The sequence below is a fragment of the Mirounga leonina genome, unplaced genomic scaffold, assembly GCF_011800145.1.
Source record: "Mirounga leonina isolate KUSES-001 unplaced genomic scaffold, KU_Mleo_1.0 Mir_448, whole genome shotgun sequence".
Classification (NCBI taxonomy): Eukaryota; Metazoa; Chordata; class Mammalia; order Carnivora; family Phocidae; genus Mirounga; species Mirounga leonina.
Genome location: NW_023270758.1, coordinates 2456439 through 2469711, shown reverse-complemented (window position 1 = coordinate 2469711; position 13273 = coordinate 2456439). Strand labels below are relative to the sequence as shown.

Sequence of the window (13273 nt, the reverse complement as noted above, 5' to 3'; positions counted from 1 at the left end):
AAGTAAATAAAAATGTGGTACTTACCTTAAAAAGTGAAATTCTCTCTATGTTCATACATTCTGATCCTGGCTTCCTCCACTGCATTTTGTAAAAGATGAGACATTCTTGTCAGAAGGGAGTGTGTTAATGATGTGACTGATGTTGCTTTTTTGAGAATAAGGTGGTGAGGCCTGTCCGGCCCCAGGGAAGTGTTCAGATAACATGTGGAAGAAGGTCTCTGAAGGCATTACCATGCACTTGGGAAAGAATTTTTAAGTCTGCACATATTCCTGTAAGTATAGCAAACCTGTACAGAGCAATGCACAAAAGTTGGGTGTTTTCAGGATAGATGCTTATGTGATCACCAGTTTGCAAACTGCTGCCTAAGCAACTTTTGAGACAGGTTGACCCTTGCGCTTTTCAACTTGGGCATAGTCTTCCAGCCAAAATGCATCCGAGGTGGAGGAGGCTGTGGAGGAGGACGAGCTCTCATTGTCATGCTTCACCATTGTCCAGTATGGAGAAGGGGCTCTCACTTCCTTCTTGTGGTCTCTATGAATCATCACGTCACAGTTAATGTCTTTCCCTACACTGATAGTACGGTTCTTCTTTTTATATCCATGCCACTCTCTAGAGATAGACATTGGTCTCGTTGCAGACTGAGGCCCAGTGGACCCTGGATATTTATAATACTTAAGTTTCTTATCTGAAACTACATCTTCGTTGTCATCACTGCTTGCTAAAGGGTCGCCTTTTGCCTGCTCAGTTTTCTTTGTTGGGCTGAAATGAAAAAAAAATAGTGAAATAAATGGATTTTTAATTGTCTGAACATTCATTGTCCCCTAACAAGATGTCTTATAAGCCGCTTTGGTTCGTAAAAGAGAGGATATGATTTAGCTTTGGCACTTTGTGTGTTGCTGATGTTTTTCTCTTGAAAAGTACCTTTACGTTTGTTTCCATTCCTAAGTGTAAATAGAATTCTGCCTTAAATTATTTCACGTTGCTTTGTACTGACTTAAGCCAGGCTACCGACCAGAATCTTAGCAGGCCTTAAAGTGTAGGTTAATTTCCCTCCAGAATGACAGGTCAGCCTGGCCATGTCCTCCACAGAGCTCTGTTCTAATGGGTCACATGGGGTCAGCAATAACAGCAGTAACCGGGTATTACCGATTTCCAGCATATTTGAAAACTAGTGGGCCTCTTAAGATCTTCAGCACACTAGTCATCAGGAAATCTTTGAGTCTTTTTTCTCCTGAGCATTATCATTTGCCTCGCTTTTGGGTTTAGAAACATGGATTTATACAATACCCTCTAGGCCCAGATGTGTCTCATTCAGTATTCTACTTCTCCATTGCTGGCCAAATGATTTTTTTTTTTTTTTAATTTGACAGAGCACAAATGGGGAGCGGCAGGCAGAGGGAGAAGCAGGCTGCCTGCAGAGCAGGGAGCCCGATGTGGGCTCGATTCCAGGACCCTGGGATCACGACCTGAGCCAAAGGCAGTCGCTTAACCGACTGAGCTACCCAGGCACGCTTCTGGCCAAATGCTTTTAAAGATTTTTTTGTAACTTGCCCCCACTATTGGCTCTCTTGAGAGCTTGTTTGGAGGTTCCAGCAGAGGAGCGCAGCTACTCCTACACCCTTGACCAGAGGATAGTTGTCCGCTTTGAGCATGCAGCTCCGGGAGCGATGAGGGAGGAAAGGGACACCTGCCTGGCCAGCCCGATCACCCTCATATCCCCAACTACTGGCTTTCTTGATTGTTGAAACTTGGGCAGTGCTGGCCTGCTAGCAGCTGCTGGCCTCTTCAGCTTTTCTAAAGCCTGCCGTTCCTGCACCTGCTACTCTCCCGAACAAATGCTGTTCCCTGCTCCCCCTCATCCTGGTATTAGTGATTGTGGACCTCTGGCACATCCGTCCTGCTATGGGGAAATAGGAATTCATTTTCTTCCCCAGCAGCCCCCTCTCCCAACATTTCAGACTTGCTTGTGTTATCACTAATATTCTTGCAGTTCTGACTGTTCTATTTGTTTCCAAGAATTTGAACAGGTTTTCCTAAAGTTTCTCTCTTCTGGTAATAAATAATTAGTAATTGAGTCATTTTCACTGAGAACCACTAGTCTTATTAAAATGTGGACTTTCCTTCATCCTTGATTTAGTGCTGTGCTAAGAGATTCAAAAGATCTCAGGATTAGAACACTTTGCCTTCAGACATGCCCAGGACTTCCTGAACAGCTCGTGAATGGGGGGGGGGGGGGGAATCCACGTTATTTTTTTTTCCAGACTGCAAAGAATATCCTTTGTAACTTGGTATTAGGTAACTTTAAAGAACAGGTAGTAGAGCCAGGTTCTTAGTCACAAGCCAGCAGAGGTGAGAGTTGGCAACAGTTTTGGTACCACTGGGCCTGCCCAGAGTATTATATGGAATATTCTCCAGTGTGCACACAGTGCCATTGCTCCTGAAAAAGGTCATACCAGCTTTCTAAGAAGCCTTTTCTTCCTTTTTGTGCTCCTTCCCTGCCCCCTTCCATATAAATTCCCAAAGTGCCTTACATACGAGCATTTTGTTGAGCTAAGGAAGGGATTCAGAAAGTGCTTGCTATTGTTCCTAAGTCCGTGGGCTTTAGCCTCATATTTGAGTTGTGCTATTCTGTTTCTCTCGTCTTTGTTTTTGAATGGTCAGTCTGCCATTCTTAGATTTTCATATCCTGAATCTCAAACTCTGAACAATTAAAATGCTTAGAAACATAATCATTCTGTAAACAAATGATTAAGAACCCAGGCCGCACCCCCCAGTACAGGGTCCACCAGCTGTGTGTGGCTGCTGAGTTTTAACTGATTAAACTTGACGAAAACTTAAAATTCCTCAGTTGCAATTCCTCACATTCCAGGTGCTTAATAGTGGCTACCACACGGGACAGCACAAATAGAGAACATTTACACCACCGCAGTAAGTTCTTTTTGAACATCACTGCTCTAGAGACAGACCTAGTCACACTTCGCCCTCTGACCTCTGGCAAGTTTACAGACACCTCTCCTGGCTTCCTTTTTCCTATCTGTAATCAGGATAATAAAAAGCACTGGCCTGAGGATTAGGGGTATAACGCTCGGCAAGCAGTGTCCACTGCATAGTAAGCAATGTTACCGTGAATGATTTTTAACTACAGCCTGATTGGTTTGGTTAGTGGGGAAAAAACTTGTCCCCTGTCGTGCCTGATCTAAGGGGACAGACAGCTCTACCCAGCTCTAGTCCCACTGTCACCATGTGGGGATGCAGGCCTATCTTCTGATTTTTCAGGAGAAACCAGAGATGCAGATTCTTTCCATGAAATCTTAGATGTGTAAATTGGGCAACTAATTCAAATATTTTTCATTTAAAAAATTTTGAAATATACAGAAAAATGCAAAAAAAAAAAAAAACCAGGCAGTTTAATGAAAAAAAAAAGTTATAAACACTTCGGTAGCCACACACGCTGGGGTCAAGAAATAAGAGTACTGGCCCCTGGAAAAGCCCCTGGGTATCTTCCTTTCTCTCTACAGGTCATTGCTATTCTGGCCTTTTTTTTTTTTTTTTTAAGATTTTATTTATTTATTTTTATTTATTTATTTGAGAGAGAGAGCACAAGAGGGGGTAGGGTCAGAGGGAGAAGCAGACTCCTTGCTGAGCAGGGACCCTGATGTGGGACTCAATCCCAGACTCCGCGATCATGACCTGAGCCAAAGGCAATCGACTGCTTAACCAGCTGAGCCACCCAGGTGCCCTATTCTGGCTTTTTAAAATGCTGTGGGAGGGGCGCCTGGGTGGCTCAGTCGTTGGGCGTCTGCCTTCAGCTCAGGTCATGATCTCGGGGTCCTGGGGATCGAGCCCCACATCAGGCTCCCTGATCAGCCGGGAGCCTGCTTCTCCCTCTCCCACTCCCCCCTGCTTGTGTTCCCTCTCTCAGTGTGTCTCTCTCTGTCAAATAAATAAAATCTTTAAAAATAAATAAATAAAATAAAGTGCTGTGGGAGACTAGCAAAGCACATCTGTTGGCCATATCAGTCAGTCCCTTGGACCACAAGTGGGAATATCTGAAGTAATGTCAATGCAACGTGGGCCCTCTTTTAGGCCTTAGGAAGTCCCCAGCCAGATTTCCTTGAGCCCATCCCAATACACAGCTGTAGCAACTCATGCTTGGAAATCCTGTTGAATTAATAAGGACCGCTCTTGCATCAGAGCACTGAACTTGGTCGTTGAAGGGAAAGGATCTCGTGTTCTACATGTTCTCATGCTCGACAGACCTTCCTCACGGGTGTGACCAGCAGGAGAGTCTCTGGTACTCCTGGGTTACAGATAACCAAACCGTCAGAGATAAGTGATTTGCCTGAGCCTCGAAGCTGGATTTTAATTTTCATTCACTGAATAAAGGAAACCACAGGAAAGTCCTGTGGTAGATTTAGCATAACAACAGAGACTTAGTCCTTGCCTTCAGTTTGCATTCTCCCACGGCAACAGAGTAAACAATGGATGATACAGATTACTTCGTTGAAATTAGGAGAAATGTGAAGGAGATACACACACATGTTGCTTTGAAAGCGTATGATGGGTGGACCAGACAGTGTTTTTAATGCTTTCTAATTTAGGAAGTCCTCTTGGAAAAAGTCTGTGCTGTAAGCCTTCAAGGACGAGTAATGACGGGGTCCTAAGCATGTTGCAGACAGAAGAGCTAGTGCAGAGGCCCCGAGGCAAAGAGAAACAAGGCAAAAAAGCTGAAAGCCAAAGTGGACTAGAGAGGGAAAGGGAGAGCAGTATGAGGTAAGGCTGCCGTGGGATACAGACACTAGCCACATGGGGTAGCAGAGACCAATATAAGGGTTTGGGCATTTGTCCCGAGAACAGAAGGTCTGAAAAGATTTTAAACAGGAACATGTCAAAGTCAGATTTGCATTGTAAAAGGGTTGTTCTGTGTAGAGAATGAATAGGGGACAGGAGTAGATGGTAGAGACAACGGTGGCTCTGACTGTGGTGATGGTAGTGGCCAGGGAGAAATGGACAAATGTGAGAGACAGTTAGAAGGTAAAATGACAAGTCTATGATTATTTTGGGCGGAAACAAGGGAGATGGAGAAATCTAGCACGACCCCTAAATTTCAGACTTGTTCAACTAGGCAAGTGTTCCCCCAGTAAAATAGGGCCACTGGGAGATCAGCAGTAAGCTGGCTTTTGATTTTTTGGCATAAGGACTGTGAGGGGTTTGTGATACACCCAAATGGAGCTACCAAGTGGGAGACTGAAGATCATACAATTTGAAAATCACTCCTGTTTGGAGAGTGATAGAAACCACAGGCACCAGTGAGAGATGGCCCAGGAGACTAGAGAAGGAAGCCCAAGAGCCCGGGGAACACCAAGGCAGAAGCCTGGGGAAGATGATGTTTCAACAGGAGTGAGGGTGGCAGATGTAGGGCGTCGAACGCTGCCCAGAAGCCAAGCACAATGAAGACTTGAGTCTACCGGAGTCAGGAACGTGAGGGCTGCGGGGGGGCCCTGCCAAGAGGCCTCTTGGCCAGGTGAAGAAAGCAAGGCCTACACAGAGGTGGGAGGCAGAGCACCTGGAAAATCATCTCCTGGGGAAATGGCCCACATCTGCTACAGCTCTTTCTACCCGTTTGGAGTCAAAGGGACAGGACCGTGGCAGGGGGGCAGGCAGAGGGCAGCAGAGTCAAGGTGGGGTTTGGGAAGATGGCAGAGGCCTAAGGCTTACTTGTTGAAAAGGATGCAGAGAGAAGCCGAGTGTGCAGGAGACGAAGGGATGGGACTCACCGCACGTGTTTAAGGCTAACTCTGGACAAGGGGACACATGGCTGGTAGATCTGCAGGCAGAGCTCCCATTGAATGGTTCTCTTTGTTAGAGCTCCAGGTTCAAGGCTCTCGCCCTTCATCAATCTGCCTCACATTAGGTCCTATAGATTGTACTTTTCCAGAAGGATTTAGAACCCACTAAATTATTGTGGTTGTTTCACCAATCCCTCCCACTCTGGTCCAACTGGTCATTCTCCCATGAAACCAAGACCCAGTGCTTCACAGACCCCAAGGTACTAGCATAACAAAAGATTTCCTAAAATCAACTACTTACTATGTTACTGGAAATTTGGTCTCAGGGATTAAATCAGAGATTTCTTGCCATTCTTGGGGTATCTCAATAAAATCTCGGTAAATCTTGATTTGTAGCACTGTTCCTATGGTGATTTGCTGCAAAAGTTTTAAAAATTCTCGAAGAGTATATCCTAACACGTTGGCATGGCCAACACTAATCAGAACATCACCTGAAGAGGGAAAAAATTATCAGTAAATTAAGATAATGGGTCAGTGGGCTCATACCACTTCTGGCTCTACTGAGGTGTTTCATTTTAAGGGTTCATATTGTTGGTTCGTTTCAAACCCAAACCAGGCTTCAGCCTTTATTTAATAAAAGCAGTCATCTCAGTGATGTGAGTGTCCTTTGCATAATGGAGAATGCATGCAAGATGTTTCTTAATAGCAGTGTAATGGTAGATATTATTTCATGTTTTTACTGCATTTCTTTAGTCCTTGGTGTGACAGAAGAAAAACCATTTATAATCTGAACCATCCTTTAAGATTCTAAAAATGTGTTTGTTTCAAGTAAAATGAATAGCTATTACTATTAAAGAAAAAACCACTTATACTAAGTGAATAAATGACCTAGTTTCTCTTGTACCTGCCTGGCAATTTCCAGTGCCCTCCACTGGTATTAACATCAAGACTTTGATTTTAATTTTCTGCCTTGCACAGTATGAGTTGAACAAATAATTCTGCATGAAAAACACTGGACATTTAGCATCCTTTAATTAAGCTTACAATGTCTATACAGAGTATGTTGGTTAAAGGGATTTGACAGCTAGGTTGCCTACTTTAGGGCACTGCTGGACAGGGAGGGAAGCGTGATGGTCAACCATGGAGCTTCTGATTCCCCAGCAAGTGGGAAGAAAACCACATCTTGACCGCAAGCCCCTGGGCCCCCAAAGTGGATGTTACAAAGACCAATTACTCATTTGTGCATGGACGTGTAAAGGAGATCCAGCCATGGGGCACACCCACCTGGGTCACTAAACCCGGAGCAGGAGATGCAAAGGGGTGACAGGAGCACCCGGCTGCCAGGGGTAGTTCTACATGGCCCTCTGATCTCTCATCGTTTTCCAAGTCTGGTTCTCCAGCCTTTCTGGCAATTCTGTCAGACTCAGTGTTCTAAGTTCAGTGCCTTAATAGAACGGTTTTCTATTGCTTGCAGTGAAGAATCCTGACTACCACAAAGACACACAGCAAGAGAGGAAGGAATACAAAGAAATTACTTTTTAAGGGCTCACATTGGATAAAGTCTTAGCAGATCTTACTAGAACTAACAGCCTACCAAATGGTAATGGAGATTTTATAGCTAACACTGGATGAAGGGACTCCGGTGAAGTCCCAAAGGGTGTGTTCATCTCTCTGTGCATGGGAAGCTAGGGGCCCCTCAATTACCCTCATTCCAAGACAGCTGAAGCCTAACCTCCAAGAAGAAAAGACTCAGGATGAAGTACCTTCCCTGCTACTACACCCCACTATGCTATAGTTGAGAACTCTGCTAAATCTCAAGGGAAGCCTCCGGGGAATGCCAAGGACAAACTTACATAGTGCTAGATCCTATCAGAAACTTAAGTTTCAAAGTAGTAAACAGAATGAATACTTAGAAGGGTGGAGAAAACCTACTTTGGTCTTAAAAAGTAGCTGAGAGTAATACAACCAGCCAAGGATCTGCAGCTAACTTCAAAATGAAACAAGCTTTTCCCAGCTATGGTGTGCGGTCTGAAATAGCTGTTCATCATATGGAGGTTAATTACAACGGCAAAAAACAAAAACAAATAAACCAACAACAAAAACCCCTCACTGGATGAGCTTACGTGCCTTATGTTAAAAGGAGCGTTTATAGCTAAAAGCTAAGGCTTGGCATTCTGCTTAATTACATTGTTAAAGGGTGTTGTTTTTTTTTATCAAGAGGGCAGAAAACAGCTTAATTCCCTGACCATCCTGGCTGTAAACCAAACCTGTCATTGTATGAATGTGATTACTCTAGCAATAGATATAAACATCGCCCTTCATAAAGAAATACCAAGCTGGTATTTATGAATACCAACCTCATTACACATTTTTTTTTCAGTTTTAATGGGCTGTAGGAACCACTGGCCAAAAGGAATTTAAAGTTTAGCCAGAATAAACTTAACACTAAACTAAACTAGGAAATCAAGATGAAACCCTATTTTGAAACACCAGAAGAGAAAAATATGAAGCATGTGGATAAGAAATAATGGGGCTGGGAGATAATGGGGTCAAAGAAATAGGCTTGGGGGACTGTCACCTCTGAAATTCTCAATCATTGTCAAAAGCACTGAATTCCGGTCTCTCAAACCAAGATCCTGAAGGGAAGTGACTGACCTGTCATGAAGAGATCTGGGACTCTGGACTCTCTCTGATACTGAAATCCCATTTCCAGTCAAAGGTGTGGGCTTTCTCGGGGCCATGGGCTGGAGTCCCAGCCCTGTCCACCCACTTAGCTCTGTGTATTGGCCTAGTTCCTTCCTCTCCCCAACCCTCTTATCTTGAAGTGAAGTCCCAAAGGGTGTGTTCATCTCTCTGTGCATGGGAAGCTAGGGGCCCCTCAATTTCCCTGATTCCAAGACAGCTGAAGCCTAACCTCCAAGAGGAAAAGACTCAGGATGAAGTACCTGCTTCTTGCATTACCCACCTTCCAGGCGTGGTGCAAAGATTAAATGAGATCATAGATGTAGAAACTCCTTGCACGATGGCTATGACAAATATTTATTATTCACTTTTTAAGCACAGACATAACAAATGCACGAGCACTGTAGGTAAGTCCTGGATTTAAAAAATGAATTCAAGACTGCCTCTGACCTCAGGGAGCCCACTAACCATGAGGTCCTGCTTCCCGTGCATAAAAGCACACTCCGGTCGCACTCCAACAACCAGCAGCTGTCCCCTGACCCCGGAGAAACTAAGAACATGCAGAAAAGCTCACGCGACCTGTCCTGGACTTTTTCTGGTCTGGAAGGTCCAGACCTCTCCTTCTGGCACTCTGTGCCACAGCACCAAGTAGTGACATTTGGGGAAGATGTTTTGGATTTTAAGGGGAGGTAAACGTTCACAATGACATCATTTATCTATTTTATTTAATCCACTGCTTCTAACCCGAGCTGCACTTAGAATCAATCACCTGAGGAGCTTTGAAACCATGAACTACCCGACCTCTGGCCCCAGATCAATTGAATCAGAACCTTTGGGGGGATGGGGCCTAGGCAGCTCAGTTTTATAAGTTCCCCAGGTGATTCTAATAGATAACAAGAGTTACAAACCGGTGGCTTAACCCACTGGGGCTCCTCTACCACAATCATTTTTTATTAGAAACAACAACAAACAAACAAACAAGAAAACCCAAGTCTGGAAACTCTAAGAACAGCCTAAGAGAAATGATTGCCAGTATTCCCACTGAACTGTCGTTTTCAAAGCACTTTCATAAACATGACCTCTCCGAATCCTAGCTACCTCTGACGAAGGTGGTATTATCCCAAATCAGAGATGAGGGGACCTACACCTGGAAGGTCAGATGACTCTGCCCAAGGTCACAGAGCTACAAAGTGACAGAGCCTGGGCCGGAATTCAGGCCCGGATAAAACCGGATGGCTCTTCCCTCTCACCACCCTTGCAGTCCATCGTGTCTCCCTGGCTCCCAAGCACAGCCTTAGAACCGGAGCAGACACTGGAAAACATGTCTTGAACTGGATGGAAAATTCATTCACCCCAAGACAAGAGAAGCAGGGCGGTGTTGATAAAGCCCTTGGGCTCGGAAGTCTAACAGGGTTCAAGCCCCTAATCCCTGGTAGGCAAGTTGCTAAATATCTGATTCCTTCTCTGGAAGGTCGTTTAATGCAGAATCAACCTCAGGGATTGTCAGGAGGGTGAAATGAGATCATGCATCTAAATGTTAATGATGATTCATACTGCCTACGCAAGAAGAAGGGTTTATCCACTGAGAGCCATAAACTCTGGAGTGACACCGTGCCTGTGTGTGTATCCCATGTGCCAGGTGGGGGTGAACCTGGGCAAGGAACTCAAGCTCACCGAGCCTCAGTTTCGTCCCCTGTGAAAGGGGGATGACAACGGCTCCTACCTGGAGACTTATGATCAGAATTCAACGAATAAAAACGCACAACAGCGAGGGTTGGTAAAGTGATAGCAAGTGGCTGGCACACAGAAATCGGCTCTCAAGCAATGTCATCATCATTATTATGGTTACGCTAAAACCTGCTAACTGGAGTCTCCCCGGAGGCAGACAAGAGGGAGGCATGGGGAGACCACACTCACCTGGCTTGAGTTTTCCATCCCTGGCCGCAGCCCCCTTCCTGATGAGGTGGGTGATCTGGAGGTAGGGCCCATTCTGGATGATGATCAGGCCTAGGCCCAGGTTCCCCACAGTGAGTTTGGTCTGCTGAGTTTTGCTCAAGTTATGCACAGATGACTTGACGTTGAAGTTGATTTGTTTGTCTAATAAAAAGAGGGAGACATTTTTTCAGTCTGTCACCTAGACAGCAACATGTAGTACCATTGGGGTCCTAAAGCCAGACCCCCAGGACAGTTTCTTAACCTTTCTATTCCTCAGTTTCCCTCTCAGTAAAGTGAGGACAGTAAGCTTAGAGGCTTGTTAGGAGTATAAACTAGACAGGTAAAGGGCTTTGCACAGGGCCTGGCACTTGCTGAGTGCCTAATTAATGTCAGTTATCATCTATCCACTTGACAAATCTTTTCTGAGGCAGGCAGTGTGCTAGGAAATAACAGTTCCTTGCCCTCATGGATCTTCCAGCTTAGTGGAAGAGACGGATATCCATCGGTCATGTAAATGTATGTTGAATAACAAACGATAACACATGCTATGAAGGAAAAGTAGAGAGAGCTCTGAGGGGGACTGACAGGAGGCCAAGGTATCCCATGGGGAAGGTGGTTCAGGCTTCATATAGGAGGTAACATTTGGATTGAGGTCAAAAAGACCAACAGGAAATATTTAGACCAAGGAAGGTGGGAGGGAGCAAAGCGGATCAAGGTTCTGAGACAGGAAAGAATGGAGAGGAGGGGGCAGGCGGGAGGAGCAAAGGTAGAGCCCACCTGGGCTGCTTCACAGGCTTAGCTCACTGCAAGACCTGAGGAGCCACCGGAACAGGACACAGTAAGATTTGCATTTTTCTTAAGACAAAACCAAACCATGGATTGTGGGGTCCAGAGTGGAAGTAGGAAATCCAAGTGTTACTGTAATCACCCAAGCATGCCCTGGCAATGACAGTGGAGATAGCAGGAAAAGATCATTTGGCAGGAAAATCTGGGACAATGGGTGGTGGTGGAGGGGTGTCGAAATACAGAACTACAGAACTAAGTCTCACAAGAAAAGTTTCAGACTGTGGAGTGATTTAGAACAAGTTATTCTCCCAAGAGGAAACTTCTGAGAAGACTCATTTTCAGTCCACAGGAAGCTTCTGGGGACATTCGTTTTCAGCACACTTTTCCTTAAGGACAAGGGACAAAAGGCTACTTGATGAGCCTTTGCCAAATCCATGGGACTGTGGTGTTTTGAGGGCCCAGGAGTCCCCAACTGCTGAGGGAAGGGCTCCCCCAGTCCCTCTGCGGCGGCTGGCCAGGTTCCTGGCCCTTCCCTCTTCTAAGCAAGTGTTCTTGCTCATCTCCAGCCTCACCTTCCCTCAAACCACAGATGCTCTCTAGAAAATAAATAAAGGAACCCAGTATAAAGAAGGTACCACATTCGGAGATTGTTCAGGATTATAGGAGCGATTTGGAGCAGGCCGTACCCCTCCTTCAGCCTCCAGTTCCCAGCAAGTGGCATCTTAGGCAGGCTCTGAGTCCCAACCTCAGCTTGCAAATTACATGTGCTTAGGATAAAATAATCTATGCAGCCCAGTCTCCGAAGACAGCAGAAGGCAGACTCAAAAGACTCCACCCCTGATGATTCCACCTTCTCCATGGAAAGGACAAAACTACAGGAGATAGATCGGGAGCGCCAGGCCCCCAAGTGCGGAAGGGCGGCAAAGGGGCAGCGCAAAGCCCCGGGGCGGGGGCGGGGGGGTTGATTTTCTCCACATCTTGATGGTGGTGGTTAAACCTGGGTCATCGTTTGTCAAACCTCAGAGCTATACACTAACAATGGGGGGCTCTTATTGTATGTAAAGCATAGTTTAGTAAACAAATGATGGGGAGAGGCTACCTCCCAGACCAAGAGTCTGACGTTCTCATCTTACAGGGGAGGCAAAGTGATGAAGGCTTTGTCCCCAGGGCGTCGCCCTCTCCCCACTCCCCAGTTACCTTTTTTGCTTTTTGGGACGGCCTTCTTCATGGCCCCAGGAGGGCAGGCCGCTCAGAGGGCCTCCCAGAGCCGAAGCTGGAGTGGGTCCAACTCCCAACTGTTTCGAACCCGCGAGGAGCCGGCGACTGCGGGGCCGACGGCGGGCGACGGGGCGGGCCCCCGGGCGGCGAGGAGACCTCGGGCGCTGCTCCTCGGGATGGCCGCCAGGGGGCAGAAGTTGGACAACCGTGGCGGTTGCAAGGCCTCCGTGGACCACGGAAAGTGGTGTGAGTGGAAATTTGGGGGGAGAAAAACAAAACTGTGCGGGCGGGGGGGTAGCACAATGCCTGGCTCACAGTGGGTTCATCATCCATTCTTGGAAAACAACTGAAGTGGGGAGGATGGAACAAACACAGAGGAGGGTGTGGCAAAGACATGAATCGGTCTGCAGAGGCTCGAAGACCGTAGAAGAGCGCAGAAGCCCCTTGCTTCTCTCCCAGTAACGGTATTTTTAAATATTGTTGCATCAACAGCCCCAACTGTTTTGGAACTGCACTGTTTTCATGGATGTTTTGAATGAGGAAAGGCCAAGGGTGGCTCGAAAAAAAATGAGTCACAATTAGGAGAGGAATTAATTCTTCCTTCTTTTTTCCAAAATAATCTTTCCTCCCCCACACACATTCACTCATAGGACAAATATTTACTGGAAGCCCGCTCTGTGGTTTGTACTGAGGCTGGGGACACAACAGTAGGCAAGACAAACAAGGGTCCTATCCTTTTGGAACTCGGATTTAAAAAGCAGATGAGGGCGCCTGGGTGGCTCAGTTGGTTAAGCGACTGCCTTCGGCTCAGGTCATGATCCTGGAGTCCGGAGTCTGCTTCTCCCTCTGACCCTTCTCCCTC

General features: G+C 46.1%; 1 protein-coding gene across 1 annotated transcript; it reads right to left on the bottom strand.

Moving 5' to 3' along the window:
- Window positions 1-146: 146 nt before the first annotated feature.
- Window positions 147-12582, bottom strand: PDZD9 (PDZ domain containing 9). The gene is made up of 4 exons (XM_034988087.1): window positions 12391-12582; window positions 10390-10569; window positions 6092-6281; window positions 147-760 (listed from the first exon to the last, which is right to left on the bottom strand). The coding sequence occupies exons 1-4, from the start codon at window positions 12419-12421 to the stop codon at window positions 364-366; spliced, it is 798 nt and encodes a 265-aa protein (XP_034843978.1). The 5' UTR covers window positions 12422-12582; the 3' UTR covers window positions 147-363.
- Window positions 12583-13273: the final 691 nt, after the last annotated feature.